This window comes from Blastomyces gilchristii (genome assembly GCF_000003855.2).
Source record: "Blastomyces gilchristii SLH14081 genomic scaffold supercont1.38, whole genome shotgun sequence".
Lineage (NCBI taxonomy): Eukaryota > Fungi > Ascomycota > Eurotiomycetes > Onygenales > Ajellomycetaceae > Blastomyces > Blastomyces gilchristii.
Genome location: NW_003101645.1, coordinates 212,596 through 239,204, shown reverse-complemented (window position 1 = coordinate 239,204; position 26,609 = coordinate 212,596). Strand labels below are relative to the sequence as shown.

The following is a 26,609-nucleotide window of genomic DNA, read 5'->3' as shown; positions in this document are numbered from 1 at the left end:
GTTAGAGCAGATATCAATCAAATTTAATTTGATATGAATAAAACTGAGTTAATTCATTTCTTTCCTAGATTTAATGAGAAAGAACTGTCTCTATCTCTTTTAAATAGAGAGATTAAACCCAGTTTAAATATCAAATAATTAGAAGTATGGTTAAACTCCAAGTTGAACTTTAAATATCACATTCAACAAAGAACTGTCAAGGCAGAAAGACTATTGAACAACATAATTAGACTATCAAATACAGAGAGAGATCTATTCTTCCAGGCTATGAGACAGTTATATATAGTCTGTATTACATCAGTAGCTGATTATGAAGTTCAAGTTTGATGCAATAATCAAGAGAATTTCACTGAACTCTTTCAAAGTCTGTAAAACAGAGCCTTGAGAAGAATTCTGAGAGCATTCAAATCATCTTCTATTAAAGCAATGAAAATTGAAGCTTCAATTCCTTCTCCTGCTATTAGATTTGAAAAGGCCTGTATGAACTATGCTCTGAGAGTTATAAAGATGAGCTCAAATCATATAATCAGAGAAAGAGTCTCATCTTCATTTTCATCAATTAACTCTGAAAATGAACTGAATTGAAATAGATTTCTTGATTAAAATGAAAATGATTCTTCAAAGAAAATGTCTTCTCAACTTTACAGACTATGCTCTCTGATTAAAAATTAATTTTCTTCTTTAAATGTTGAAAAAGTGAATCATGAGAAGTTATCTCTCTGAAGAGAAAAGCTTGAATCTCTTATAGACTTACAAATAAGTGAACTATTAAAAGAGAAAGAATGTGAACAGCATTTGAAGAGAATTTCTACAATCAATATAAAAGACTCTATTCTGATTTATTCAGATGACTCAAAGAATGAGAATCTGAATAGATTAGATGTAGACATTGCTTATACTGAAGATAATATTAATTTTATCTCAGATTTCTGAAATCTAGGCTGTGAATCTGAAGTCTTTGATGCTGAACTATTTGCAATAGTGAAAGCTTTCAAACTCATAGAAATAAAATCTTATAAAAGAGGAAATAGTTTGAAAGAGACATGAATATTCTCTGATAGTCAAGCTGCTTTAAAAAGACTTAGAAATAGTCAGATTCATAATGATTAAATGAATCTTGAACTGATCTTAAACTCTGTTTTGAAAATTCAAAAGAGAAGAACATCAAAGCTGATAATTCATCTGCACTAAGTTCCTGCTCATATGAATATTCATGGCAATGAATTGGCTGATTCAGCTGCAAAAAAGAGTGCAGAATTAAGCAGATCTATTCAAAAAGTTGTGTCCTGATCTTTTATAAAGAGAAAAATAAAAGAATCTTGTTTAGACAAGTGAAATGAAAGCTGGCAGAAACAAAAGAAGAGTATACATTATTCAAGATTTGAAACAAAACCCAAGTGGAAATCTTGTTCAATTAAATGTAAAAAGAAAATATTCTCATCTATAATACAGCTAAAACTAGAATATGACTATTTCAAATCTTATATACAAAGATTTGATGATAGATTTGACTCAATAGAATGCTCATTCTGCAATGCAAATGAGAATCCTGAGTATATTGTAATGCACTGTGTGTTATACAATAGTCTCAGAGTCAGATTGAAAGAGAAGTATGATCTAAATCAATTAAATATGAGATTCTTATTCTCAACTGAGACAGGAATTAAATATTTAATAGACTTTCTATCAGAAACTCAAGCAGCTACAAGAAAATGACTAAACTCAGAATTATCTGAATATGAAGAGGAGGAAATCAATCAGATATAGTCTGTTAAAACAGCTATATACTATCTTTTAATAATTTGTTTTATTACAGTCTTTCTTTACTTTATCTTTTCCTTTCAATTTCTTTCTATCTATCTATTTAATGTGTCTATCTTTAAGACTGTGTTCTCTTTTCCTTTATCATGATATTGTCAAATGATTTCAAAGTATCAGAAGATGTTAAAACACTGCAATTTGTAAACAGTTTTTGTATTCTGAGCTGGAATTTTCTGATTTTGCATATCTGAAATTGATGAATGTATAATAGTTAACTTTACAGATATAGGAAAAACCCTGAGAACTAAAAGTTCTCAGGTAGATGTCATAGTCTCTGACTGTATACATCTATAATTGAAGAATAATAATAATAATAATTTATTAGTGAGATAATATCATCATATCTAAGTGACTCAGTCAATGAGAGAATTATTTTCTCTCAATCATAGAAGATCTAGAATGACATTCTTATCTATAATATTAACTATATGAAGAAGTAGACTACTCTTCTTGAAGATTTCTTCTGAGTCTGTAATCACACACTGCACTTGAATTATATTAAAATAGTGATATTTTATTTCATCAGTAAATTTTATATAGTCTGATAAATTCATCTTCTTTCAACTCTTCATCAAAGAAAAGAAATAGAATATGAAGTTGATATTTACTCTGAAGTTAAGTAGACATCTCACTGATATCTTCTTATTCAGAATATACATTGTGATTGTAATATAAACTCAGAGATATAAGAATTATTAATTCTTCATTTCTTTCTCTTCTTTATCTTCTATGAATATATTTATCAGAAGAGAAGTTAACTTTGAGAAGATATCTTCTCTATTTCTTCTCTTCTTCAGCTTCTTATAATCACTGATATAGTGATTATCAGCTCTGTAGTTAAAATAGAGATCTTTATCAAATCTTTTTTAATATTTCTTTACAGTGAGTGAAGAATTAGAATACTTAGAATTCTTCTTTACTTTCTCTACACTGAAGTCATCACAGTGTTGTTTAGATCTCATTATTAATTATTTAGAAGAGATCTTATTAGTCTTTTTCTCAGAGAATTGATTATTCAAATAGATTTAAGAAGTCAGATTGACAAGCTCAGTACAATTGATAAGTGAACTCTGATATTATAATATTATTATTCACACCTTATGAGTCAGCTTTATGAGATAAAGCTGTGTTTTTAATTAATTCAAATCATCAGTTAATTTCTCTTAATATTCTTCAAATCTTGCATTGAAATCAGAAGAATTCTTATTATCTTATTAATATAATGAGTTGAATCACTACACTGTTATAAAGCTACAGTTACAGTGATCTTTAATTTGATTCAGTAGAAAGTTCTTGAATTCTTCTTAAGTCATGATAGTATTAATACACTCAAGCTCTCTCTTCTTAATAACTCAAGTAGTTGCAGAGATATCTTCAAGAAGATTGACAGTGTAGATTACTCATATCTTATGAGTATTATACTGACTTAAGTTAAGATGGAATTTCTGTTCAAGAATACAGATAAAGCTGTGAAATTCAGATAAGATATTTCTCTTATATCTCAGAGAATCTCTGATCTTAATCTCTCTATCTTTATGATAGATGTAGATGTGTAGAGATCATAACAGTGATAGAACAGTTGAAGAGCTCATGTTAAAATATGCAGCAGATTCAGAAATCTCAGATTCCTGCTGAGATAGAGATGTATACACTCTAGAAAATAATATAGTGTTTCTCTCAGAGAGTGAGATCAGATCAGTCTCAGTGCAGATATATAAGATTATATCAGTCTATTAAAGCTTAACTGATTCAAACTTATAATCAGATTAAGTAATTTAAATTGTAATATAACAGAACTGAAGCAGTGACTAGTCAGTGATATTATATAGAGATAGTTGTTTAAGAAGCTGTATAAATGAGCTTGACTATCTTACTTGAATAGTGAGCTTATAGACTACAGAGTTATTATAAGAATATTACAGATATAATACTTAGTATACTAAGAAGATTGTATAAGATATGCAGTAACTCTTATATATATTTCAGTAGAAGAAAAATGAATCACTGACTTCTTTAATAAGAAGTCAGCATCTAGCTATTCTATATAGATAATGAGCAGATACTCTTCTTCTATTTCATGAGCAAGAATAGTCAGAGTGATATCTCAGCAGCATCTTATTATCAAGAAAGAGTAATCTGCTGACCTTATATAGAAGTGAAGTTCTTATATTCATCAATCAGATCTTTCTATGATATATCTGAATGATGTCATAGAGTGGTTGAAAACCGGTTTGAATGGGATGAAATCATCCGCATGGAATCGATGGGCCGTGTGGAACCGCAACAGGGCCTTGGCGCGGCCGGAAGCGTGACAAATATTATTATATGTTTTCTCAGTATGAGAAAAGCCTCTTTACATACAGCATTTCAGATAATTGAATAAAACTTCTTCTTTCACAGATTTGCATCTATTTCTCTTAAGAGATCTGAGAGTGATACAGATATTTATATGAAATCCTTGATAAATCTGTAATAATATGAGATTAATTCAAGAAACTATTATATATAATGTATGTTTCTCAGCTGCAGTTAATTCACTATGACATTCAATTTCTTCAGAATAAGATATATACAGTCATTACTTACTATATATTCTACAAACTTCAACTCTTCTATTTTAAACACATACTTTGTTAATTTAACATAGAGCTTATACTCTGTCAGAGTTATAAGCACTTTGTTGAGATGCTTCAGATATTCATTATATAAGTTTGAAAAGACTAGAATATCATTGAGATATATAAGATATGAGGTTTTATTCTATTTATGAAGAATTGTATTCATCATCATTTGAAAGATAATAGATGCATTTATCAGATTAAATGATATTATCAGAAATTCAAACTTCTCTTATTACATATTAAATACAGTTCACAGAACTGATAGTTCATCTATACAAATCTATCAGTATTTTGAGAGAAGACTGATCTTCAATAGATATTGAGTGTTTTCAATTATATTCAACTGTTATTGAATTTATAACAGTGAATATTCATTCTTGATCATAAGCTTGTTAAGTGCTTAATAATTAATACACATTCATCACTTCTTATCTGTCTTTTTTACAAATAGAACTGAAAAGCTTCATATACTTAATAAGAGTTGTATGAGATTATATTCTAGAAGGTCTGTGATCTGATACTTCTGTTCTTTAAGATATGTTTGTGACAGAGAGTATATATTCTGATTGACTGGTTTTACATTTCTTATATCAATCTCATGTATAAATTCTCATTTCAGTGATAATTCTGATGAAAGATCTATTTAAAAGATCTTCTTATACTTCTTTAGAAGCTTCTTCATACACTTATTCTTCTATATATTCTTTATCTTGATTTTCTTCACTTTCAGATTCTGTATGACATACAGAATGCTTTTGAATAAGGTCTTATAAATCATTCTCTTTGCTTATTAGTGTGTAAGTAGATTTAATTCTTCTATATCAGAGATATGAAATGTTCTTCTCATATCAGTTGATAGAATTATATGAATCATTTTCTTTCTATTAATTAATCATATATGATATGTATATCATTGAATCTGCAGATTGAATCTTTGAAATTAATTAAGTCTGAGAATAAGATCATATTTCATGTTCTGCAGCTCTCACATCTAAATATAGCAAGATTATTCTCTGAAGTATAAGAGAACTCTTACTCTTGTAAGTGATATCAAATATTAATTATCAGATAATCTTATATATCAGAGATTCTTTACTCAGTAGATCTCTTTCAGTCTTCAGATTATATAATTATTAATATATTATATAGAAGCTTCTGTATTTACTAACACTTTTACAGTCATCTCTTGATTCTTATTTAAGTGTCTCTTATACATTAACATTTCAGGTCTTAAGATATTGAGATAAGTATTCACTTTATCATTCTCATCTGCATCTCATTCAGAAGCCTGCTTCTTCTTTATATTCATAGAATTCAGAGAGTTATCTAACACAGACATCTCTTTCACTTTGAAGACTTTTTATAGAATATCAGTGAGTGTCTTCAAGCTCACTGATTCTGCTAGTTTTTTAACTTTCTTACTTCTCTTAACTGTGTATACTATGTGTACTCTTTTATATTATGATTTTAATATCTGCAGTTGAAGCAAGCTCAATACTCATAATATTAAGATTTTCACTCAGAGAATCTCTTTTTCAGAGAATTCAGTGCTTTAATAATAATATTCAGATCTAGATTCATCATATTCAGATATATAGCTTGTATTATAGAAGTCTGATTATCTATTCTTTATTAAGATATACTTAATTGCAGTATTTTCTGTTATAATTAACTCACTTATTTTTATACAATAAGAATGTTGTATGCTTCTTTCATTATATCTGATTATAAGATTAAGTATTTTCATTCTACTCTCAACTCAGGTGTAAGATTATGAATGAAGATCTGTAAATAGAAAGATATTGAAAGCTCTTCATTCAATGTGAGATAGTGTAAGCTGAAGTGTGTAAAGTATGATGTAAGATTACTCACTTATCTACATTCAGTGAAGTGTTTATAATACTTATCTTATATATTCACTTTCTCAAAGTTATACAAGATTCATTTGAAAAACTCATTTTATATTCATAGAAATGAATATCACTCTAAGTCTATGAGATTCATCTTTTTATCAGTTATTTATAATAACTTTGTTTTTTCATGTAGAAATGTAGTAGATTTTAAGACTTATTAAAATTCTGTTAACTATCTATCTATGAGTTCATATTCAATCTGATAATATAATAATATCTGACTTAGTCAGCTGATTGCAGTATCATTTTTTCAGTTACTATTAAAGCTTAATAACTTCAGCAGATCTTCTGACTTGATATATTTCATACTCAGATTCTCATTCTGTGCAGCAGTCACTGATAATATATACACTTCTGAAGAGATTGTGAATAATTATGATAAGATCTTCAGATTCAGTGTAGTCATCTATCTATGTAAATATTTAATCTTTTACTGCAGATCTAAGATCTGATTTTCTCTATTTTTATTGATGATAATGATTGCATCAGCAAAGCTCTTCATAGTAAATACTTAATTCATAGTGAATGCTAATTGTTATTTAGCTTTCATCTCAGTCTGTCACTATGTACACAAGATCTCAATCTTATTTAGAATTCTTGTATATATACAGAGCTTCAATTTCAGTTCAGCAGTTTCAGCTGCTTTTCTTACTACTTTAAGTAAACTCTCTGAGAGATTCTGCATATCTTCTGATTCAGATAGCAGAGAAGAGTGTTATTTATATTAACTAGAGAAGATATTCATTTCAGTGATTTCTTATTAATTGTATAATGTCTATTATTATATTGCTATATTATTATATCACTATATTATTATATTACTATATTATTATATGATTTCTATTATCATCATATAACTTTAATAATGATTATTCTTTTCTTTTATTCTTCTTTTAAGTAGGAAGCAAACTTCTTTGAATCTCATTCACTGCTCTTATCTTCTTTCTCATATCTCATCTGTTTGTGTATTATACATGGCATTCATCTGAGTATGAAGTTTTCCCTCTATAAGTGAAGTAGTATCAATTGAATATTCTTCTACTCACTGCTTTTTATATACTATCTTTTGAGATGTTCTAGAATCACACTGACATGATAACTATGAATCACTTTATAGATGAAATTATCATATTCTGAAGAAGTCTGCACTTCTTACCAGTTTTTAGACATGCTATCAGATGTGATTCAAAGATTGCTTGAGTCAGTGTATAATTACAGATGTATACCAGCTTCTTATATATTATACACTAAATTAATTAGTGGCCGCTATGACCCCTTTACATTTGTAAGCAAGTTCGGAAGCGGCCGCGTTATTATCCGACGGTTGTACGTTCTTCCGAATCACATTTTACAGATAAGTAAGAAGAATCTTTTCAGTCTTGATAGAATCTGTTAATACTTAAAGCTCTGAAACTCTTACTCTGTACTACTTAAGTATCTGAGCTTCTTATCAGAGCTGACACAATGTCTTTCTATGAAGTAATACTTACAGAGAGATAGAAGTTATTATTACAGATATAATAGAAATAATAAGAGTGAGAGAAGAGATAAGTATATAAAATCTTCTTCTTTTTCAGCTATTTAGTGCAGTGTAGATAAATAATAATATCAGTCAGAGACTGTACTGAAGCCTTCTTATAGAGAGAAGATAAAGAAATTACAGAACTCTGTAGACTTAACTTAACAGTATTCTGAGCAGAGCTCAGATATATTATAGAAGAGAAACTATAGATTAAGCTTCTCAGAGTTACTATTCTCAGAATTAAGCTCTCTCTGAGATTCTCTTTAAATAATCACACAGAGTTATATATCACTGTGTTAATTAAGAGAGAGAGCAGTATCACAACAGTAATAAGAGAAATAAAGAATGAATTAGATACAGATGAACTTTATTATTATTATTATTATTCTTTCATTATACTCATATGCAAGCGGAGCTTATGATGAGTCATTGCGTGATGTTAAATACAGGCCAAGTGTTGGTTATACAGGAGGAAATACAGGTGTTGAGACCATGTCAAGATAACAAGAACATAGGAAATACAAAGAAGTGACAATTAAATACATGCAATAATAACTTCTCATCCCAGGAACATAGAGCAATTTTGTTAGAGCGATTTGTACACCTCTGTATTTATTAGAAACCTGAGGTGCTTGAGTTCCGGATTTAATGTATCCCCTGCGGGTTTCGAACCCGTCTGAGACACCTTGGTTTCCCACACCAAGGCGCTACCAGGTGGCCGCATTAACCATTCGGCCACCGGGGCTACAGATGAACTAATTAGCAGAAGAAATAACATCTCACTATAAGATATAACTACTATTATCACAGCTGTAAGAGATGTAGAAGAGAGAGAAGATGTGATAATAAAAGTAATACTTTCATAGCTCATTAATATCACTGTCTTCATCTTCAATCTGACTTTCTTAACAGTTATAGAGGCTGTAGCTGTACTATAAAGATATTTATTACTCACTAGAAAATATCAGAATAAGTCTCTTATTATCTCTCAAGAATGATGCTCTTATACACTCACTATTACAGATAAAGAGAGAAGAGAGAAAAATATTTCATAGAGAGAAAGAAATCTTTTTAAAAAATTCTATTACTACTATTAACTTTGTCTCTAAAATACATCACTTTTACAGAGAATTTCATATATAGAATAGAATATAATAAAAGATCTATAAGTCACTGTTAACTATATTTTTCACATTTCAAATCAAGATATAAGAAACTCACTTATTATATATTTGATTTAAATGAAGATGAAAAAAGAAAGATTTACATAGTTAGTAAAAAAACTCATCTATTTCTTTATATTATACACAGTATATATGCTGTTAAATCAGTTGATAACTGTTATTATATAATAAAGATAATTTCTAATCTGATAATCTTAAGAATATTGAGACTATACTTTTAAAGAGAAGAGTATTATCATACTTCTAATTATATCAAGACTCTGCTGTGATTTCACACAGTTTATTACTTTTATATAAATGATTTCATTCATTTCACAGACTGTTTAAACTGATTTTCAATCACTCTATAATATTATTCAGATATATTATAGAAAGATCTAATTAATAAATATAAAAACTCTGCTTCTATACAAGATTAACAGATTACTCTTTCTTAATAGTAAGATGTTACTAAGATATCACTTCAGCTATTTTTACTTATGAAATGAGAGAAGAGTATTCACTCATTATCTATATAGAATAGCTAGATACTGACTTCTCATTAAAGAAGTCAGTAATTTATTTTTTCTTCTATCAGAATATATATAAGAGTTACTGTATATCTTATATAATTTTCTTAGTATACTAAGTATCATATCTGTGATATTCTTATAATAATTCTGTAGTCTATGAGCTTGCTATTTAAGTAAGATAGTCAAGCTCACTTATACAGCTTCTTAAACAACTATCTCTATATAATGTCTAGACTGGCTGCTGAGATTATGAATTTCATATTTAGTTTTATTTAATCTGATCTCATACATTTCTTGGCATGAATTCTGCTGAGACTGGCTATTAAAAAAACATGTAAAATGACTATATATCAGATCTTAAAATGAAATCATGACTTGAAAAAAATAAGAAAGTGATCTTATTTGATTTCATTTAGTTTCATTCTTAATATAAAGTTACTATTTTTAGACATTTTAAGGTTTTTTTTAGACTATTTTTAATTTTTTAAAAAGTAACACTTTTTGATAACACTTAAATAAGATTTAAAGTCATTTAAAGCAATAAAAATAATTTAAATTGAGAAGTGAAAATCATGATCTCATTTGAAAAATATGATAAGAGTAGACAGTAAGTCTCACTGAGACAGTATAAAACTACTATCTAATGTTAAAACTGTGTAATGGGATCAGTTGAATTGGTAATGAGACTATCAAAAAATCTGGTCCTGGTCCCAGACACGGTCACAGGGTCAGTCTAGTGATGCCGCTGACTAGCCACCGCTTCGGTTCCGCCACGTTACACTTTACATGTTTTTTTGATAGCCAGTCCCAGCGGGATTCACGCCAAGAAATGTATGAGACCAGATCAAATGAGACTAAACGTGAAATTCATGGTCCCAGCGGCCAGTCTAGATATGAATATAAAAATCAGATACATTATAAGAACATTGTTATTTTAAGGTTTCAAGATAATACAGAAATGATAAATCTATGAAGTTAAGTTGAAATTCTCTTTCATACTCAGAATACTGAGTAAATCCTTTCTGTATTATTAATAATCAGAAACTGTTTCTTCTCAGATACTTTGTAAGATATTATCACTCATATGACCTGATTTTACTATTTGAGTTAGCTTATTACTTATTTGAGGTTAGCTCATGACATAATCATCAATCCAGTGTTAAAACAGCAATGGAATATCTGAAGAAGCGTCTGAGCTTGCTGAGATAAATCTAAGGTGAGACTAGACTGTAACTATATATTAGTTAGCTGAAAAAGTAGTAAAAAAATCCTGTGAACTTTCAGTTCTAACTTCTCAGGCAGATGTCATAGTCTCTAACTACTCCGTATATACATCTATAATTGAAGAAGAAGAAGAATAATAATAATAATAATAATTGATGGAAAGTGATGTTGTGGTGAGGCGCACCCAACCACAAATGTGGTCGGGTAAGCGAAGGCACGTGTACACAGTGTTGTCTGTCCTCTGTTCTCCTCCAAAGATATCTCAAATTTGCTCGTCTGGAAGGTGTAGGGTTTTTGAATGAAAAAATAAATACATAAAATATTAATCACCAATGGCAGACAACCGCAAATCCGTCCTGATCACAGGGTAGGTTCTGTTTAAACTATTACACAGGAACAGTTGAATTTTGCTGACACCGTCATAACGTGCAATAATATACAGCTGTTCGCCCGGTGGCATTGGCCATTCCCTGGCGCAGGAGTTCCACCGCAACGGCCTGCGCGTCTTCGCGACAGCCAGAGATAAGAGCTCAATCGCCAACCTAGCGGAACAGGGGATTGAAACGCTGAGCTTGGTCGTGGATAAGGAAGAGAGTAGGAAGGCATGCCGTGAGGAAATTGAGCTGTTGCTTAAGGGGAAGGGGCTTGATTATCTGGTTAATAATGCGTAAAGTGTGGTTCTTTTCCCCAGCTTTTCTTTTACTCAAATGTCATATGGGCCAGTATGCTAACTTTAAGAGATAGTGGGTTAAGTATGTCAATTCATTCACTGTTTGAACTGGATGTCTGAAAATAGAGGATGGCCTGCGCTGTTCGAACATATATTAATTAATCCGCGACGAACACCAGACTACACCGTCCCCGCCTTGGACGTTAATCTCCAAGAGGTCCGAGAGGTCTTCGAGACAAATTTCATCTCGGTCATTGCAATGTGCCAGGAATTCGCCCCCCTGATCATAAAAGCCAAGGGCACAATCGTTCAAGTGGGATCCGTCGCAGGAGTAAGTGTTGTCAGACCTCTCAAAGGATATTTATTTGCATTTCCATAGTGGTTTGATCCCACTAATAGTTCATCTCAGATAATACCATACGTCTTTGGCTCTGTTTACAACGCATCAAAAGCCGCCCTGCACTCATTCAGTGATACTTTGCGCGTAGAGCTTGCGCCGTTCGGGTTCGTTGGACCCCCCTTTTCCTTTCCTATACCCATTAATGGCTCTATTTGCACCCTACTCACTTGCCCCCCCTAAAAAAAAAATTAAAAAAAAACATTTAAAAAAAGCGTCAAACCAAAACCAAACCTTCAGTCTTGACCACACAGGCTAACCCCCCCTCCCCGATCTAACCACCAGCGTCCAAGTAACAACCATAGTAACCGGCGGCGTAAAATCCAACATCGCTCGCACCTCCCGCACACTGCCCGAAACCTCCCTCTACCACCCCGTCGCCGCCGAGTACGCCCGCCGCATCGTCCACAGCCAGGAGGGCGCCGTGTCCAACGAAGCCTACGCGCGCACGGTGGTGACGCAGATCCTGTATGGGTCTGCACCGCTGCGGTGGCTGCGGTGGCTGCTCCTGTGGCCGTTTGGGGGCCGCGGGATTCGCCGGAGTGGTAGGTATGTGTGGGCGGGCAATCGATCGGCACTTATTTGGCTTTTGAGTGGGGGGTGGGCGTGGTTTGGGGTGTTTCAGATGGGGATGGCGAGGATGTTTAATTTGTGGAAGTTAAGGAAGTGAGGGGGGATGGTGGGTGGACTTGTAAGGGGTCTTGTTTCTTTTCGAATTGCATGCTTCCTGTGATGCATTTCTGTCTCCCTTACTGTAATCTATAGTTTACTAGTTAGTTGTCCTTAAAAATTTGAGTATTCCTCTTTGGCAATGTTCAAGGAGGGTGAAATGGCAAACAACTAGTCGGCGGTTCCCCTTCATGGACTTCTTCTCCATCCGGGCATATGCGGTACCTGACTGGGACAGACCCGCGTATGATTCTCGGAACAAACAATTATGATATTTCTGCTATCCAGAAAAAAAGAAAGAAAAAAGAAAAAAAGAAAAAAAAAAAGAAAAAAAAAGTTGAAACCTAAAAAGCACATAAGAAAGCCCAGAAAGAAGTGACAGGGAAAAAACATATATACATACCGAAATATGTTGGGGAGATGTGATGTGAGTGGGTTAAAAAGATTTATGCAAGAAATACAGACTCTAGAAACATGATGAAAAGGACATAGCAAAAAAAGGTAATGGGCATCCAATGACACAAAAGGGGTAGGAGGCCGTGCAGTAAATTGCATAACACGCTAACTTTTGTTTTTATTAGAGAACGTCAGAACGGGACACGGTATTAAGGCACGGTGTGCCGCTTGCATAAGCATACCACGAGATCTAATATGCAAAACGAATAAAAAAGTATAATTAAAAACAAGTAGTAGAGAAGTACGTGAGAGAGGAAGGCCTTGTTTAGTTCTTGTAGTCAAGAGAGGTTTACTGTCTGCACGCAGAGTGGTAGGCGTTATCGCCGAACTCTCAGGCATGTCATCTGTAGTTTTCGTATACAAAGTGTTAGAGGAGAAGCGATGAGTTTCCATATCACGTAGCTAGTGAGTGGGTGCGAGTGAGCGTGTATGGTATGGCTAAGGGATTAAAAGCCTCAGCATGAACACAGACGCATACACATACACCAGCCGCATTACCTTTTGAGGGCAGGTAGGTTGTAGACATGGTGATGGCATGTAGCGGAGCTTGTTAAGAACCAAGATGGGAAGATAACAAAAAGAAGAAAAAGAAACAGAGCTCGGACACCGTGCTTCTCTTCGATTTAAATACCAAGCGAGAATTCTACGCCCACGTCGATTTCGCGGGCCATCTTGACGACCTTGGAGAACTGGACAGATTTTTCAGCGGCATTTTGCAGATCCTCCATGGAAAAGATCTTCAGGCCAGATTCATTGATCTACATATAGGTGGTGATTAGCTTGGACCCACATTGACATTGCTGTTTGTTTTCTGTAACGAGGCGGGGGTTGTAGTTAATTTAGATAGACATACTAGCTCATGCGCTTTAGCCATGTTGGTTCCTTGCAAACGTGCAACGATCGGGGTGCGAAGGTTCATTTCGTTGACAACATTGATCAACCCTTGGGCGATGGCATCGCATCTGACAATACCACCGAAAATGTTGACAAAGATAGCAGTGACCTTGGGGTCGCTGGTGATAAGCTCAAAAGCAGATCTAATTGCCTGTGGAGTAGCACCACCACCAACGTCGAGGAAGTTGGCAGGGTTGCCGCCGTTGAGCTTGATGATGTCCATGGTTGCCATTGCAAGGCCGGCTCCGTTGACTTTGGGGGCGCGGTTAGCAAGGAAATAGTAGGCGAGGGGCTAAAATGGTAGACTTACCCAAGCAACCGATATCTCCATCCAATTTAATGAAGTTTAATCCAGACCTAGAACACATCCCTGATCAGCGGGTAAACTTATCCAAAACATAATTTGAGAAATAACGCACTCAGCAGCCTTGACTTCATCAGCGTCTTCCTGGGTAGTATCTCTCCACGAGAAAATCTCCTTTTGTCTGAATTCGGCATTATCATCAAAGCCAAGTTTCGCATCCATGGCAAGAACCTCGTGCTCAGTAGTCTCGCAAAGAGGGTTGATCTCGATTTGAGTGGCGTCCTTCTCCATGAAGACTTTGTAAAGCTTTTGGATGGTGTCCTTGGCCTCTTCCACGCACTGTTCTGAAAATCCGAGATCTTTGGCAATATTCCTTGCCATCTCATCCGTGACACCGACGTTGATATCAACGCTGGTCGTGGTAATAGCCTCGGGGGTTTCCTTGGCGACTGACTCGATATCCACACCACCTTGCGAGGAAGAAACGATGACGGGCGCCTGCGTCTGCCTGTCCATCAGAATAGCTAGGTAGAATTCTCGTCGAGCAAACTTGCGCTCGCAGATATATACGGCATTGCAGAGGCGACCTTGGGCGCCGGTTTGTTTGGTGACGAGCCTGTGGCCAATCATCTGACCAGCAAACATCTTGGCCTCAGTCGGTCTATATATCTCGAGATTTAGTATAAATTCCATTTGAAAAAAACGGGGGAAGCGATCGCGAAAATACGTACGAGTATATGACGCGCACACCACCCTTCAGGCCATTATCAAAAGTGCCCTTTCCTCGACCACCAGCGAGAACTTGAGCCTTGATCACTAGATCCTCCGCACCTATATAAACTCCTTTCTTAGCGATATTATCGCCTCTAAGTATCTAACATCAAATGAAACGTACCAATCTGTTTGGCGACAACCTCCGCTTCCTCCGCAGTTCGGGCAACTTCACCCTTCGGCACGCCAACGCCATACTATACATCCCCCCTGCGTTAGCATCTTGTCCACTGTCATGCCATTCCAACAAAGTCCCGGACCGGAGAAGTACGGTACGTACTGATTTTAGGAGGTTTGCGGAGAGGTATTCATGGATGGAGAGGTTTCTTTTTTGCTGTTGGGCAAAGCGACTTCGAATTGGCGTCCCCTGTAGGTGAGTTAGGATGGAAATTAGCATCCAACACGTACGCATAATTTGTTTTTCATCTTTTTTTTCCCCTGTATAGGCGCGGTTACGTGGTGGACGGACCGGAGGGCGGAGAGTGGGCGGACTTACTGTAGCGGCTCTGAAGGTTGCACCAATTGGCTTGCTACGGGCGAGCTTGAACATTGTGACAGTTCAGTTCAGCACGGCGAGGAACACAAAGGGACGATATAAATGAGATGAAATTAGAGGAAGGGAGGAAGATGGAGAAATGGATGGAATGAGCAGAGGGAGAGAAGAGAAGGACAGGATTGACAAGAAGACAGGAAGAGCTGGAGTTTGGAGTTTGGAGCTATTATTGGGTGAAGGTCAAATATAATACATACGTAACTGCCGGGGAAAGCAGGGCGGTATTGCGGGTAACTACGGTACAAGTTTCGGATGTTGCCAGCTGAGACAGCCCTGATACCGCGCTATGTATTTTATTTTAATCTTGCCGCAAAAAATACGTCCCCAAAAATACAAAGTCCTTCCTCACTCTTCTTCCCCGCAAGAGATACAACATTTGAACGTTATAGTTGCCATTATATTTCGAAAATATTTCCATAGTCATGTCCGTTTCCGCGTCTGAAGCAGACATAGTCTTCAATAGAGCAAATGTAGCCCTAGCACGTAGCCAGCGTCTCGTCGCATCATGGCTACCCCCCAAAACCGCCGAAGAGATTGCCAACACAAAAACCGAGGAGGAACTCCAGCGGGAAGAGGATGAGATATTCACCCCCGTTCCAGATAAGTGCGTCGCGTCTTTATCTTATATACGTTTCCGCCATACTGGATAAAAATCAATTTCTGTTTCTGACCAACTAACGTCGTTCCAATCAGACTAGGACTTGGCGCCCCCCTCCCCAAAAGCCAGCAAGACGGTAGCTCCAACCGCACCGAGCTCAGCTCTAACGAGAAACTCCGCAAACAGCTCCTGGGCAAGAATTACAAGAAATTTACCCCAAGCGTGCCGGTGACCGGTTCTCGACCGCTGCCGGATACGAAGCTGAAACACCATCAACGACACCAACGTGCAAAACCCCAACCGGAAAGCGATGACGATGACGAGGATGAAGGACGGTCTTCGCTGGGTAGGAATAAGAGGAAGAGGGTGAGGACAGGGGTTGAGGGGGGTGATGAAGTCACTACAACTACAGCTACAAAGCCCGCAGCTGGCAACCATAATGACAACGGCGACGACAATCAATCGGACGATGGAAGTGCACAGCGCAGCACGCAGCGGAAGAAACCTGTTAGTTACCTCGATGAGCTATTAGCGGAGCGATCGAAGAGGAGGAAGAAGAAGAAGAATAAAGAATAAGAAGCAGTCGTACTAGCAGGAGTGCTACAAGCTTCCATCCAGCTATAAGCTCCGCGAAACGAGACGAGACGAAAAAGGGAAAAAGGTGCATGTACATGCATGGATATATCCCGTTTCAGCTTCTTTATTTCGCGGCTTAATGTTTTGGAAAGAATCGGATCTTTCCCCAACGCATATCGAAGAATAGCCGGTTTTACCCAGTACCCAGTACCCCTTAAGGACGCAGTACCCAAGGTCCCAGCCGCCCCTATGTCAATCAGTCGTCGAAGGGCCTATTGGAAAAGGACCGGGGATCCAAAAATCAAAAATCCGAAACCAAGGGGAAAGAACAACCAAAACAGTATCTACTTGGTGACGCCCATCCACCTCCCTCGGCCAGAACTGGAGCAGGGCCAGTGGTAGACCCAAAGCACCCAGCGGAAGACGAGAGGAAGAGGAAGAGGACCAGTGTACATGGGGGAGACACGAAAAGGCGAACCATATCGTTTTCATGGACGGGCGGACGGTCGGACGGTCGGTCGTCTGATATCGCCAGCGGGGCATGCGCGTTCAGTTGCTGCTAGGCATGTATATATGTATATAGAGAGAGGATTGGCCCATGTCACGCGCAGTAGTCAGATGAATTGACTGTAAATAAATGAAAGTTGAAATAAAATATAAAAAATAATTAAATAAATAAATACATGGGTTAAAAATATGTCTCTCCATACATCGTGCTCCCCAGATACCTAGGTACATGTGCATGTACATTACATATCAGTTACTTATCCCGACATGGTATCACCACGCGTAAATAGATTGATTGATAGGGAGTGGATAGCCGATAGACGGAGTGAGGGTCACTACCCTAGGTAGGTACATCCATACTGGTACACAAAAATACACATTCTTTCCAAAGTTAGTTATACCAAAAACAAGCAGAAAAGAACAAAACCAGGCGTGTAGATGCGACTAACATCAATCAACAAAATTGAACCGTGGACGCGAAAAAAAAAAAAAAAAAAATACCGAGCTCGTTCGTTCGCCCCGGTTTCTTACATAAATTTTCTTTTTTTCTTTTTGCCTCTGCCCCTTTCCCATTCAAGTCGGAAATAATAAACTCATTGTAATCGCTTCCTCTTCCGATCTTCTCCACCTCCACCTACCCCATCCTCCTCCGCTGCCCGCTCCGCGGTCTCCGCCGCTGGATTTAGCAGCGAATGTACATTACTAGCCATACTTGGCCGGCGCGTAGCAGGCAACGAGTCCGCCGCTGGACGAGGGAATTTCGGCCCGCCAACCGACCACCCACTTTCGGGGTTCAACGAGGACGAGGACGAAGGGTGCGCGGCGTGTGGGTGGGGATGTGGGTGGGTTTGTGTATATGTATGTGGATGTGAGAGTGAGTGTTGTGGCGCGGCCGCGACGGGGTCGATTGAGATAGGGGGTGGCGGTGGGGAAGAATGCCTGGATGCGTCTTGGTTGGTTGTGGTGCCGCGGCGGGGTCCGCCCATTTCGTACTTGGCGAGGAGGTCGCGGACGTGTTGGTGGTCGGGGTTGGGGAGGGGCGGAGCGTGGTTCATGGGAACATTGTTCGTGCTATTCGTGTTGCTTGGGTGGTGGCTGTTTCGTTGCGGAGAAGGTGGCCAATGAGAGGAAGGGTGGTTAGGACCGGAGGGGGAGGTAGGGTTGTTATTTGTTGCTCCCCAGCCATGTTCGCGAATGTCTGCAGAGGTGTGACGGCGGCCGAGGTTGGGACATGGTGCAGTCACGGAGGAGAGAGGGTGAGGGGCGGGTTGTTGGGGCGGGATTTGAGGGCGGTTGTAATTTGGCGATGAATTTGCGGCGCCAATTGATCCGTATCGACGAGGGGATACGGCAAGGTGGGTTGGGACTGGCGCCTGAGCCATGGAGGGACGCCGGCTATCATCTTGAGGCATCTGGCGCGGAGAAAGTGGGGGCCCGGAATGGAGGGTCATGCTGCTAAAGTATGGTTGTCGCCCGGATAAAAGGGACTCATGAGGATTTTCATAGGCACGGATGGCATCCAATTGTCGTGAGATCTCTCGTTGCATGTTGGCAGCTATTTATTAAACCGAGAGAATTAGTTTCATTTTCAAAGAATGTGTGCAGAGAATGTTTCGCAAGAGAATATTTTGGCTCAGGCTCACCATCTCTATGAATCGCGCTATCGGGATCGGGAACAATCGACATGACGAAATGCGACATCGAATTGGACCACTATAAACCCAAGTTAGTAAGAGGGGGCAGCCCCCTTTCAGTAAAATTCCATCGAAGCACGACAAAGGTTTCCGTACTTGATGACATCGCACTAAACTCTCGGTCAAAGCTTGACACCTGGAGTTTAACTGTGAATAGTTCTCCTCCATGCGCGAGAGACGAGAGTGGAGATCGCAGATATGATGTTCCGTAGTGATCAGTCTTGAATCGATCACTCTGGAATCGGAACCATCGGGAAGTTGTTCAGCGGGAGTCCCAGGCTGGGAAGCACTTGGTTTATGTGCGGAAAAGGAATCGCGGTGAATCAAGGTCTGTCTGGATGCGCGTCGCTTGATCTCTCGTAGGCCGGCTACGTCTCCCTTTTTGAAATTGCCATTGCCGTGTTTGAACTCCCACATTTGAGAATCCGGGGAGCCCGTGTGGAAGACATCGCTTACTGTATACATCGGATGGCAGAGTTAGAAACGGCCGATTGATTCAAAAATTTAGATGATTGGAGAGGGCTTAATAGATAGATACCTTTGTGAAACCCATACATATTCAATTGTCTGACAAAGGAGGAGACATTGGTGTGCTTGAAATATTGACTATGTGATGTGGGTCAGCTACCTCCAGAGACAAAGGAATGATTGCGATCCGGGAAAGCTGGAATGAGGAGGACGTACGCGAGAACTTTTGAGAAATCCTGGGAAGGAGACATAACGAAGCTCTCGTTTGAGCTGGACCACGATATCAAATGTTGTATCGTGGGATCTTGTAGCATGCTGCGCAGTGGACAGTTGCATTAGAATAACCACAACAAATAAATAAGTAAATAAAAATTGAAAAAATGAAAAAATAAAGTAAAATAAAATAAAATAGGTCCTTTATAGTTTAGGTTAAGGGGAGGAAGAGGTTTAACAGGGCGACAAGAATGTGTCCCAACCTTACCTGTACAACTTATGTATAAAGGCGGTTTGAACGACCTTGGGTTGTTGCGCGGCGGCGGCAGCGCCCGTGGGTTGGATCTGCGCATGGCCGGCGGACTCGCCTCCCATCATCGCACCCGCACCCGCGAGCGCAGCGCCAGCGCCGTTTGTACGATTGTTATTGAGGTTACTATTGCCATTGTTGGCATGACCGTTATTATTATTGTTGTTATTGGTATCGGCATTGTTATCGGGGTTATTAGGGTTGTTGGGATTGTTGGGGTTGTCGGGATTATTGTGGTTGTTATTGTGGTTGTTATTGTGGTTGTTATTGTGGTTGGCGGAAGTTGCTTGTCCATGTTCTGAGTCGGCGGGACTACTGTTATTGTTGGTGGGAGGAGCCATTGAAGCTGATGTAGGCGGAGATAGGTCCATGGGGTCGCCTTGTGAGAGGTGATCGGAGGGAGACATGGAGGAGGAGAGGACGGGGATGGTTCTGGACTTTCCGGGGACGTCTGTTGGGCTGGAGAACGGGCTTCGAGCGTGATGTTCTTGTAATCGATTCATGGCGAAAAAAGGGGGGAGGCGATGATGGTAATAACGGTGGTGATGATGGCGACGATAGGGGAGATATGGAGATGGTATATCGGTGGGTGTGGCATATGTATATATGTGTGTCGGAGAGGGTTGGAGGAAGGGCCCAGATGATCGCGCGCAAAGAGACGAGAAGGAGAAGCGACGCGAAGAGGGGCGGAGAGAGGGAGAACGAGGGGAAGGAGAGAGGAGGAGTTGGATTGGCTAGATAATTTAAATAGATTCGATAATAAATATATAAAAAAATATTTAAACAATATCGAGCGATTGGAGGAGGTTATATTGAGGATTGCTGAGTGGACGGGAAGACTCGTCGGGTGCGCACCCGACAGGTGCAGCAGGCAAGACTCGGGCGATTATCGCACAGGACAGGACAGGACTTGGACTTGGACTTGGACTGGACTGGACTGGACTGGAGGGCAGCCAAAGACAATGACAACGGCACGCATCTAGATTTCGGTAGTTATCCTCTTTGCGATGGAGTTGTCGATTGTAGTTCGTACTCCTATAGTTAGGTGGCAGCAAGTATTGGAACGGGAGTAGAGTAGGTCAGAATGGGTAGCAGCAGCTAATAGGCAAAGGCACAGTCTCGGTCGTAGTGGTAGTGGCAGTGGCAGTGGCAGTGGCAAGGGGAACGAGGTATAAGGAGAGGCAGGACTGGCATTATTGATTACACCAGCCAGTTCGATTTGTCGAGGAATGAGGAAGTGGGAAGAATAGAGAGCAGACAGAGGGAGTGGAGATGGAGGAGATTGGAGGAGGAGAGAGATATCAAGTGGAGGGCAGTTGGTTGTAGTAATGTAGTGTAGTGTATAGTTGTAGTGAGAGGAGGAGAAGAGAGAGAGGGAGAGTGAGTGAGTGTGTGTGAAGAAGAATAAGCAGACAGAGAGACAGAGAGACAGAGAGAAAAAACAAGAGATTTGATCAGAGCAATAAACTAACTAACTTATAACTGATTGATTGAGTAACCTAGAAACAGTTTTTCTGGAGCTGAATCATAATCATAATCATGAGAATAATAAATAATATGGAGTAATGAGTTACAGTTGAACATGATGCCAAAGAAGTTGATCATGATGCCAACTTTTGACCCACTTTTCTGGACACACACACACACATAGTTACACTAGACTAGACACATATAATATATTACAACATAACTATATTACTAATACATTCTCAATGCTCTCTCTCATCATATGATTGATGACCTTTTTTCATATTTCTTGAGATTCTAACTCATTCTAACTCATTCTAATAATACCTATAATTTCAGGTTTTATTCTGTAATCTACACTTTCACACTTAAAGAAACTGAATGTTGAGAGAAAGAGAAACAGCAGAATGCAGACTGTAGAGATGATTATGCTGGATACGTCTACAGCGTAGTCATGTAGAGCTGTTTTTCCAGCTCGAGTTGGCTGGCACCACGATCAGTTTTTTTGGCACCACGTTCAACTGTATTGGCCCCAACCAAACCAACCAAACCAAATCCCCCCCCCAACCCACTAAGCTAGCGATGCTAAGTAAATGCGCTAAACCCGCAAAATAGAGGAGGAAGCTGGAGGAGTGGAGATGATTGCTTGGAATCAAATTATCAATTATCTCTCCTCCCCCCTTCTAAGGTTTACTCTGTAGTTACTCTAACTAGAAAGTTGGTTGCTTCTGCTGTTGCTTTTACTATTGCATTTGTTTTTATTTTATATAAAAGGGAAGGGAAGAGAGAAGAGGAGAGAAACCATGAAAGTAATAAGATACAGTGAAATGAATACAGAGTAACACATGAATTACATTCAAATAATGAAGAGAAGAGAGGAGGAAAAAAAGGAAGAAAAAAACAAAGAGAAAAAAGAAGCTGAAGAAAAATAGAAAAAAATAAAAGAGTTGAAAAGATGAAAAAAGAGAATAGCAGGAAAAAAATTTAAAAAAAATAAAAGAAGAATAGAGTAAATAATGCTACCTATACATACACATGTAAATATGCATTGTTACATTTTATTATAGTTGATTAATTCTTTATATAAATACTACAGAGTACACTCTTTTAATTAATTAATTGCTCATATAATAATATCTCTTAACTTAATTAATTAAACAAATAAATAGTCCAGCTGCACAAATCTGCTAGAACAATGCAGTTTGTGCTGGGATCAGTGACAATTATTAATGCTGGTAACTACTGTAGTTAGTTACATACTGTCTCTTCTCTTCTCTTCACTCTCATCTCAGCACTCAATAATAACTTCCTTCTAATCATTATTGATATTCCACCTCATCTAACACTAGAGATAGGTACAGTGTGTACATAGTTGATTCAGTTGAACATTGAACTCTGTCAGCATCAGTGCCATCAGCAGCAGCAGCAGCAGTGATATATTATTAGCTGTCTCAGTCATGACTTCATCCCTGCATATACACAGTACAGCTCTCCCCACAACACATACTCACAGACAGCTGTAAGTAAGGAATGCCTCTTCATCTATCTATACCATCTCATCACAAATGCTCACAATCACTGTTCTTCTCTTTTCTTCCATGAATATTAATTAGTAGAGTTATACTCTCCTGCTAACTGACATCCCTCTCCAGCCTTCAATCCCTGGTTCAGCAGCTCAGCAATGAGGACTGCCATATCGTATCCAGCTTGATCCATGCCCGACTCCATGTGGATATCCTGGGCTGCTTGCCTCTCGAGCTGGCGGCTGGGATAGCCTCCTATCTGGCTCCGTGGGACATTTTCAGATATAGATCAGTATGTTGTTCTTTTATGTTATTTTTTTATTCTTTTTATTTATTTATTTATTATTATTCTATTAGTATTTTATACCCATGGCTCCCTCCATATGCTTCATTTCAATACCCTATTAAATAAATAATAATTATAAAAAAGGTATCCAAACGCTGGAATGAAGTCCTCTCATCCCCTTCCGTCTGCAGTAGTAGCTTCTATACATACTTCCCCGAACAACAGCAATTATTATTATTCGACACAAGTAACCCAGACTGGCCCTGCCAGTTCCGTCAGGTTACAAAACGGCGCCTGGCGTTAGTGACGGGGAGACCATACAGCAAGTCCGTGTTCCCCCATAAAAAACACAAGGCTCAAACACGGGCGAGTACTCACCTGGTTTCCTACCATGATGGCATGGTTGCGCACGACCTTGGTGCCCGAAAGATCAGACTGCTATCAGTCGTCGACGGACCAATCGCTGCCTATCAGACGGAGAATCGGGAATGTTTCCTCGAAGTTGCGCTTTCGTGCACGGCGGTTGCGGCTGTGACGATTGAGGGGTGAGGTTTTGACTCTTGCGTTTCCCTACCTTTATCTTACTACTTCATTTGATTTTTTTTCAATGTTAAATTTCAGGAACACAAATGGAATCTGGTTCTAACCCACTGAGTTAGGTACTGCCATGTCTGGAACTATAAAACAGAAGATGAAGGCTCCTTTCGTCTACCGTCCAAAGCAATCCGTTTAGTTCTTGATGAGGATGCCGTTGCCGTACAGGTAGGAATTCATCCCACGGTTATCATCACTTGGGATTTGCGATCAAGACAGTCCAGGGAAATCAAGCATGATGCTTCCGTTCTTTTACACATATTTCTCAGCGCAAGAGACTCATCGCTGGTTCTCGTCCATTCCACAGATGATGAAGATGGGGCGCCCCAAAACTGCAACGTCGACAAAGACTTCTCCGGCATTGTTGGAACGCGATATCTTCTCCAGGGTGCAATTCCCGCTCTGCAGGGTGTTACTACGTATTTAAAATTGCCGCCAAATGAACCTAAGATCACCCATAATACCGTGAACGTTTTCGGTAATCATGACAGATGCGTCATCGCCTTCGGACAGCCTGTAATGGATGAGGATGACAGTTGTCGTCGAGATCCTTGGGTGTACGATCGGCGTAAACGGTATATATTGGTGATACTGCATCCCGGAAAACATCAGCACAAGCAACAACTACAACTCCCAAGACGGCCATACACAACCCTCTACCACGACCCCATCCCCCAATTCATGGGATATAGCTTACCCACCTCCGCAGCAACCACATGTCCAGATGTGATCTATTACCGTGATGATATCGACCTAGGCCTCACAGTCGCCAACTATCTACCCGGCACCAGCAGCACGGGCGCCACTTTTGCCGGATCTGAGATCGAGGACATCCTAACGGATGAGTACGTGATGGCAGAGAAAGGGAGCCTGCTTATTGACGGCAATTTCTTCATGGGTGGCGATGATAGGTTTTTGGTAATCGTGGATGAGTGTGGGGTTCATGTGTGGTGTTTTGATGAGGATATTGCGCTGTATGGGGAGGACGTGCAGGGATATAGGAGAATTCGGAAATGGCGTGCGGAAGAGCGCACGCGGAGGCGGGAGAGGGAGCCGGAGCTGGAGAGCGAAGTGGCGTGGAATGAGAAGAGTGCGACTATGAAATTTAAACAGAAATTGTTGGCGATTGGACGTGATGATACGGTGAGGCTGATAAATGAATTTGTGGGGAAGGACTGGAGAGTGAAAGATTGGCCCTGGTGAGGATGATCGCCACTCCTACTGGTATAGTAGACAAAACGGATGGCAGGCAGGATGTCACGTTTATCTCTCTCTCTCCCCCTTTTTCCCCTCTGCCTGTCTCTCCTTTTCCTCTCATGAGATGTCCGGCGTCCTCATTTTTCATGCCGGTGGGGGTGCACGTTTGGGCCGGGGAGGGATGGAAGTAGCATGTGGGAGATTTAGGGAAATGGAGGACTTGACTGTGAAGGAAACGGTATGATATGGACAGGTTTGATTGGAAGGCCCCTTTTGCAAAATCACAGAAGAACCCCATCATGACTCCATGAGATGAGAGCCCGTCCCGTCCGGTCTATGCTGGGATTATAGTGAAGTAATTCGCGTCCTGCGACCTACAAGGAAGTGGAAAAATGGATATATGTACGCCGTATGTGTTTACATATATTTAAAAATTAAAACACTCAGCTACTGGTGGGGCGGGTGCGTCATAATCATCACCATCATCATCATCGTTTTTATTTTATTTTATTTTTATTTTATTTTATTTTATTCATTCAGAACGGTGGTGGGTGCAGCAGTTTTTGTCCCTCCCTCCTCACAGCTCGCGGCTTCCGGATATCCAGCTTGCGGGACCACTACTCAACATCCTCAGACACAAAAACATGTCCGTCTATCTATCCAGTTATGTATGAGTCGACGAAAGAGGAGGAAAAAAAGAAGACACATATCAGCCCGACGGGCAGACTCGCTTTTCTCTTTTTTCCAGCAAGGTCAGGGTCAAGGACAAGGTAGGTGACAGCGAAGGTGAAGAAGAAGAAGAACATGCTCATTAAGGCCTATTGAGCCACACCACAACCACCAACTAGTAGTGGCTTCCGTCCGTATCCCGCATTCGGCCGTACGAGGTTCTAACTTCTAGGCAGACGGATATATCATTTAACTAGAACTCCGTACTCCGGACTACAGACAGTACATAATATGATTTCGGCCCGACAAGATACAATAAGTGACGATGTCTTTAGTGCCGCGCTAAATAAATCAACAAGAGCTAACTAGAGGTGCACGCGCACAGAATTACGTGCGAAGGAGGTTGTTCGGCTTCCACTGGTGTTTTTTTCACGGTGTTCAAGATGGTTTGACGAACACCGCTCCTTATTATTATTAGTTAGGGTTCCGGGTCCCTAACGCCGCACCGCACCCGCGGTTCTCTCAACTCCACTCAACGCAACGCAGCGCAACCTGCTGTCATACTCTGTTGTGCGGTGCGGAGTGGAAGAGATTTTTCCATTCCAGAGTTGGAATTGGAGTTCGAGAGGGAATGATGTTGCGGACTATGGAGTCCATTTGTCTTGATGTGTTGCCTGATGATGATTGCGGCCCTGCGTGCGGTGTTGGTCAGTGGTGGTCCGGTTCATGATATACATATTTCTGTATATGTATATATGTCGCCTCCGTCAGCGATGATGGGGTTTGTTTTTAATTTTACTATTCGTATCAGGTTCAGTTAACTTATATTGACTGAGTACACTTGAATTGACGAGTTTTTATTATTGTGCATTCTTACGGCGTATTCTTTTTTTTTTTTTTTTTTTTGGTTGAGAAGTTCAATATACTCTCATTATTGCTTTCGTTTCGTCCATATCTACCTATATATCCATACCCTTATCCTCATATATATATAGA

The 26,609-nt window shown here is 39.2% G+C and overlaps 5 protein-coding genes across 7 annotated transcripts; 3 read left to right on the top strand and 2 right to left on the bottom strand.

The window, feature by feature from the left end:
* Positions 1-10,824: 10,824 nt before the first annotated feature.
* BDBG_09292 lies at positions 10,825-12,943 on the top strand. 2 transcript variants are annotated; one of them, XM_002620318.2, is made up of 6 exons: positions 10,825-11,164; positions 11,240-11,464; positions 11,542-11,549; positions 11,647-11,798; positions 11,877-11,971; positions 12,150-12,943. In XM_002620318.2, the coding sequence occupies exons 1-6, from the start codon at positions 11,130-11,132 to the stop codon at positions 12,532-12,534; spliced, it is 900 nt and encodes a 299-aa protein (XP_002620364.1). In that variant the 5' UTR covers positions 10,825-11,129; the 3' UTR covers positions 12,535-12,943. The 2 variants fall into 2 exon arrangements, with proteins under 2 accessions (XP_002620364.1, XP_031581333.1); XM_031723949.1 differs by having other exon boundaries at positions 11,240-11,471.
* A 669-nt stretch (positions 12,944-13,612) lies between these two features.
* BDBG_09291 (succinyl-CoA ligase [GDP-forming] subunit beta, mitochondrial) lies at positions 13,613-15,508 on the bottom strand (the record flags this gene model as incomplete). The annotated part of the gene is made up of 8 exons (XM_002620317.2): positions 13,613-13,747; positions 13,843-14,135; positions 14,194-14,240; positions 14,303-14,848; positions 14,919-15,018; positions 15,083-15,155; positions 15,239-15,325; positions 15,455-15,508. The coding sequence occupies 8 exons, from the start codon at positions 15,506-15,508 to the stop codon at positions 13,613-13,615; spliced, it is 1,335 nt and encodes a 444-aa protein (XP_002620363.1).
* Positions 15,509-15,735: 227 nt separating this feature from the next.
* On the top strand, positions 15,736-17,445 carry BDBG_09290 (uncharacterized protein). Its single transcript, XM_002620316.2, has 2 exons — positions 15,736-16,115; positions 16,205-17,445. Exons 1-2 carry the CDS (start codon positions 15,934-15,936, stop codon positions 16,683-16,685), a joined length of 663 nt encoding a protein of 220 aa, XP_002620362.1. The 5' UTR covers positions 15,736-15,933; the 3' UTR covers positions 16,686-17,445.
* Positions 15,872-21,496, bottom strand: BDBG_09289 (HSF-type DNA-binding domain-containing protein). The gene is made up of 7 exons (XM_031723948.1): positions 19,836-21,496; positions 19,571-19,669; positions 19,425-19,492; positions 18,983-19,341; positions 18,836-18,905; positions 16,699-18,747; positions 15,872-16,614 (listed from the first exon to the last, which is right to left on the bottom strand). Exons 1-6 carry the CDS (start codon positions 20,378-20,380, stop codon positions 17,786-17,788), a joined length of 2,103 nt encoding a protein of 700 aa, XP_031581332.1. The 5' UTR covers positions 20,381-21,496; the 3' UTR covers positions 15,872-16,614; positions 16,699-17,785.
* Positions 21,497-22,506: 1,010 nt separating this feature from the next.
* On the top strand, positions 22,507-26,524 carry BDBG_09288. 2 transcript variants are annotated; one of them, XM_031723947.1, is made up of 4 exons: positions 22,507-22,863; positions 22,997-23,159; positions 23,298-23,698; positions 23,813-26,524. In XM_031723947.1, exons 1-4 carry the CDS (start codon positions 22,802-22,804, stop codon positions 24,948-24,950), a joined length of 1,764 nt encoding a protein of 587 aa, XP_031581331.1. In that variant the 5' UTR covers positions 22,507-22,801; the 3' UTR covers positions 24,951-26,524. The 2 variants fall into 2 exon arrangements, with proteins under 2 accessions (XP_031581331.1, XP_002620360.1); XM_002620314.2 differs by having other exon boundaries at positions 22,507-22,867.
* The last annotated feature ends 85 nt before the right edge of the window (positions 26,525-26,609 follow it).

Excerpts from the sequence above, each read along its gene's own strand:
- BDBG_09292 (XM_002620318.2), top strand. The coding sequence starts at position 11,130 with ATGGCAGACAACCGCAAATCCGTCCTGATCACAGG. Across the intron at positions 11,799-11,876 it reads AAGTGGGATCCGTCGCAGGA|ATAATACCATACGTCTTTGG; the intron begins GTAAGTGTTGTC and ends AGTTCATCTCAG. Across the intron at positions 11,972-12,149 it reads GTAGAGCTTGCGCCGTTCGG|CGTCCAAGTAACAACCATAG; the intron begins GTTCGTTGGACC and ends TCTAACCACCAG.
- BDBG_09290 (XM_002620316.2), top strand. The coding sequence starts at position 15,934 with ATGTCCGTTTCCGCGTCTGAAGCAGACATAGTCTTCAATAGAGCAAAT. Across the intron at positions 16,116-16,204 it reads TTCACCCCCGTTCCAGATAA|ACTAGGACTTGGCGCCCCCC; the intron begins GTGCGTCGCGTC and ends CGTTCCAATCAG.
- BDBG_09289 (XM_031723948.1), bottom strand. The coding sequence starts at position 20,380 with ATGAATCGATTACAAGAACATCACGCTCGAAGCCCGTTCTCCAGCCCA. Across the intron at positions 19,342-19,424 it reads TATGTATGGGTTTCACAAAG|TAAGCGATGTCTTCCACACG; the intron begins GTATCTATCTAT and ends CGATGTATACAG. Across the intron at positions 18,906-18,982 it reads GTTTAGTGCGATGTCATCAA|TGGTCCAATTCGATGTCGCA; the intron begins GTACGGAAACCT and ends TTGGGTTTATAG.
- BDBG_09288 (XM_031723947.1), top strand. The coding sequence starts at position 22,802 with ATGACTTCATCCCTGCATATACACAGTACAGCTCTCCCCACAACACAT. Across the intron at positions 23,160-23,297 it reads ACATTTTCAGATATAGATCA|GTATCCAAACGCTGGAATGA; the intron begins GTATGTTGTTCT and ends ATTATAAAAAAG. Across the intron at positions 23,699-23,812 it reads GCGGCTGTGACGATTGAGGG|GTACTGCCATGTCTGGAACT; the intron begins GTGAGGTTTTGA and ends CCACTGAGTTAG.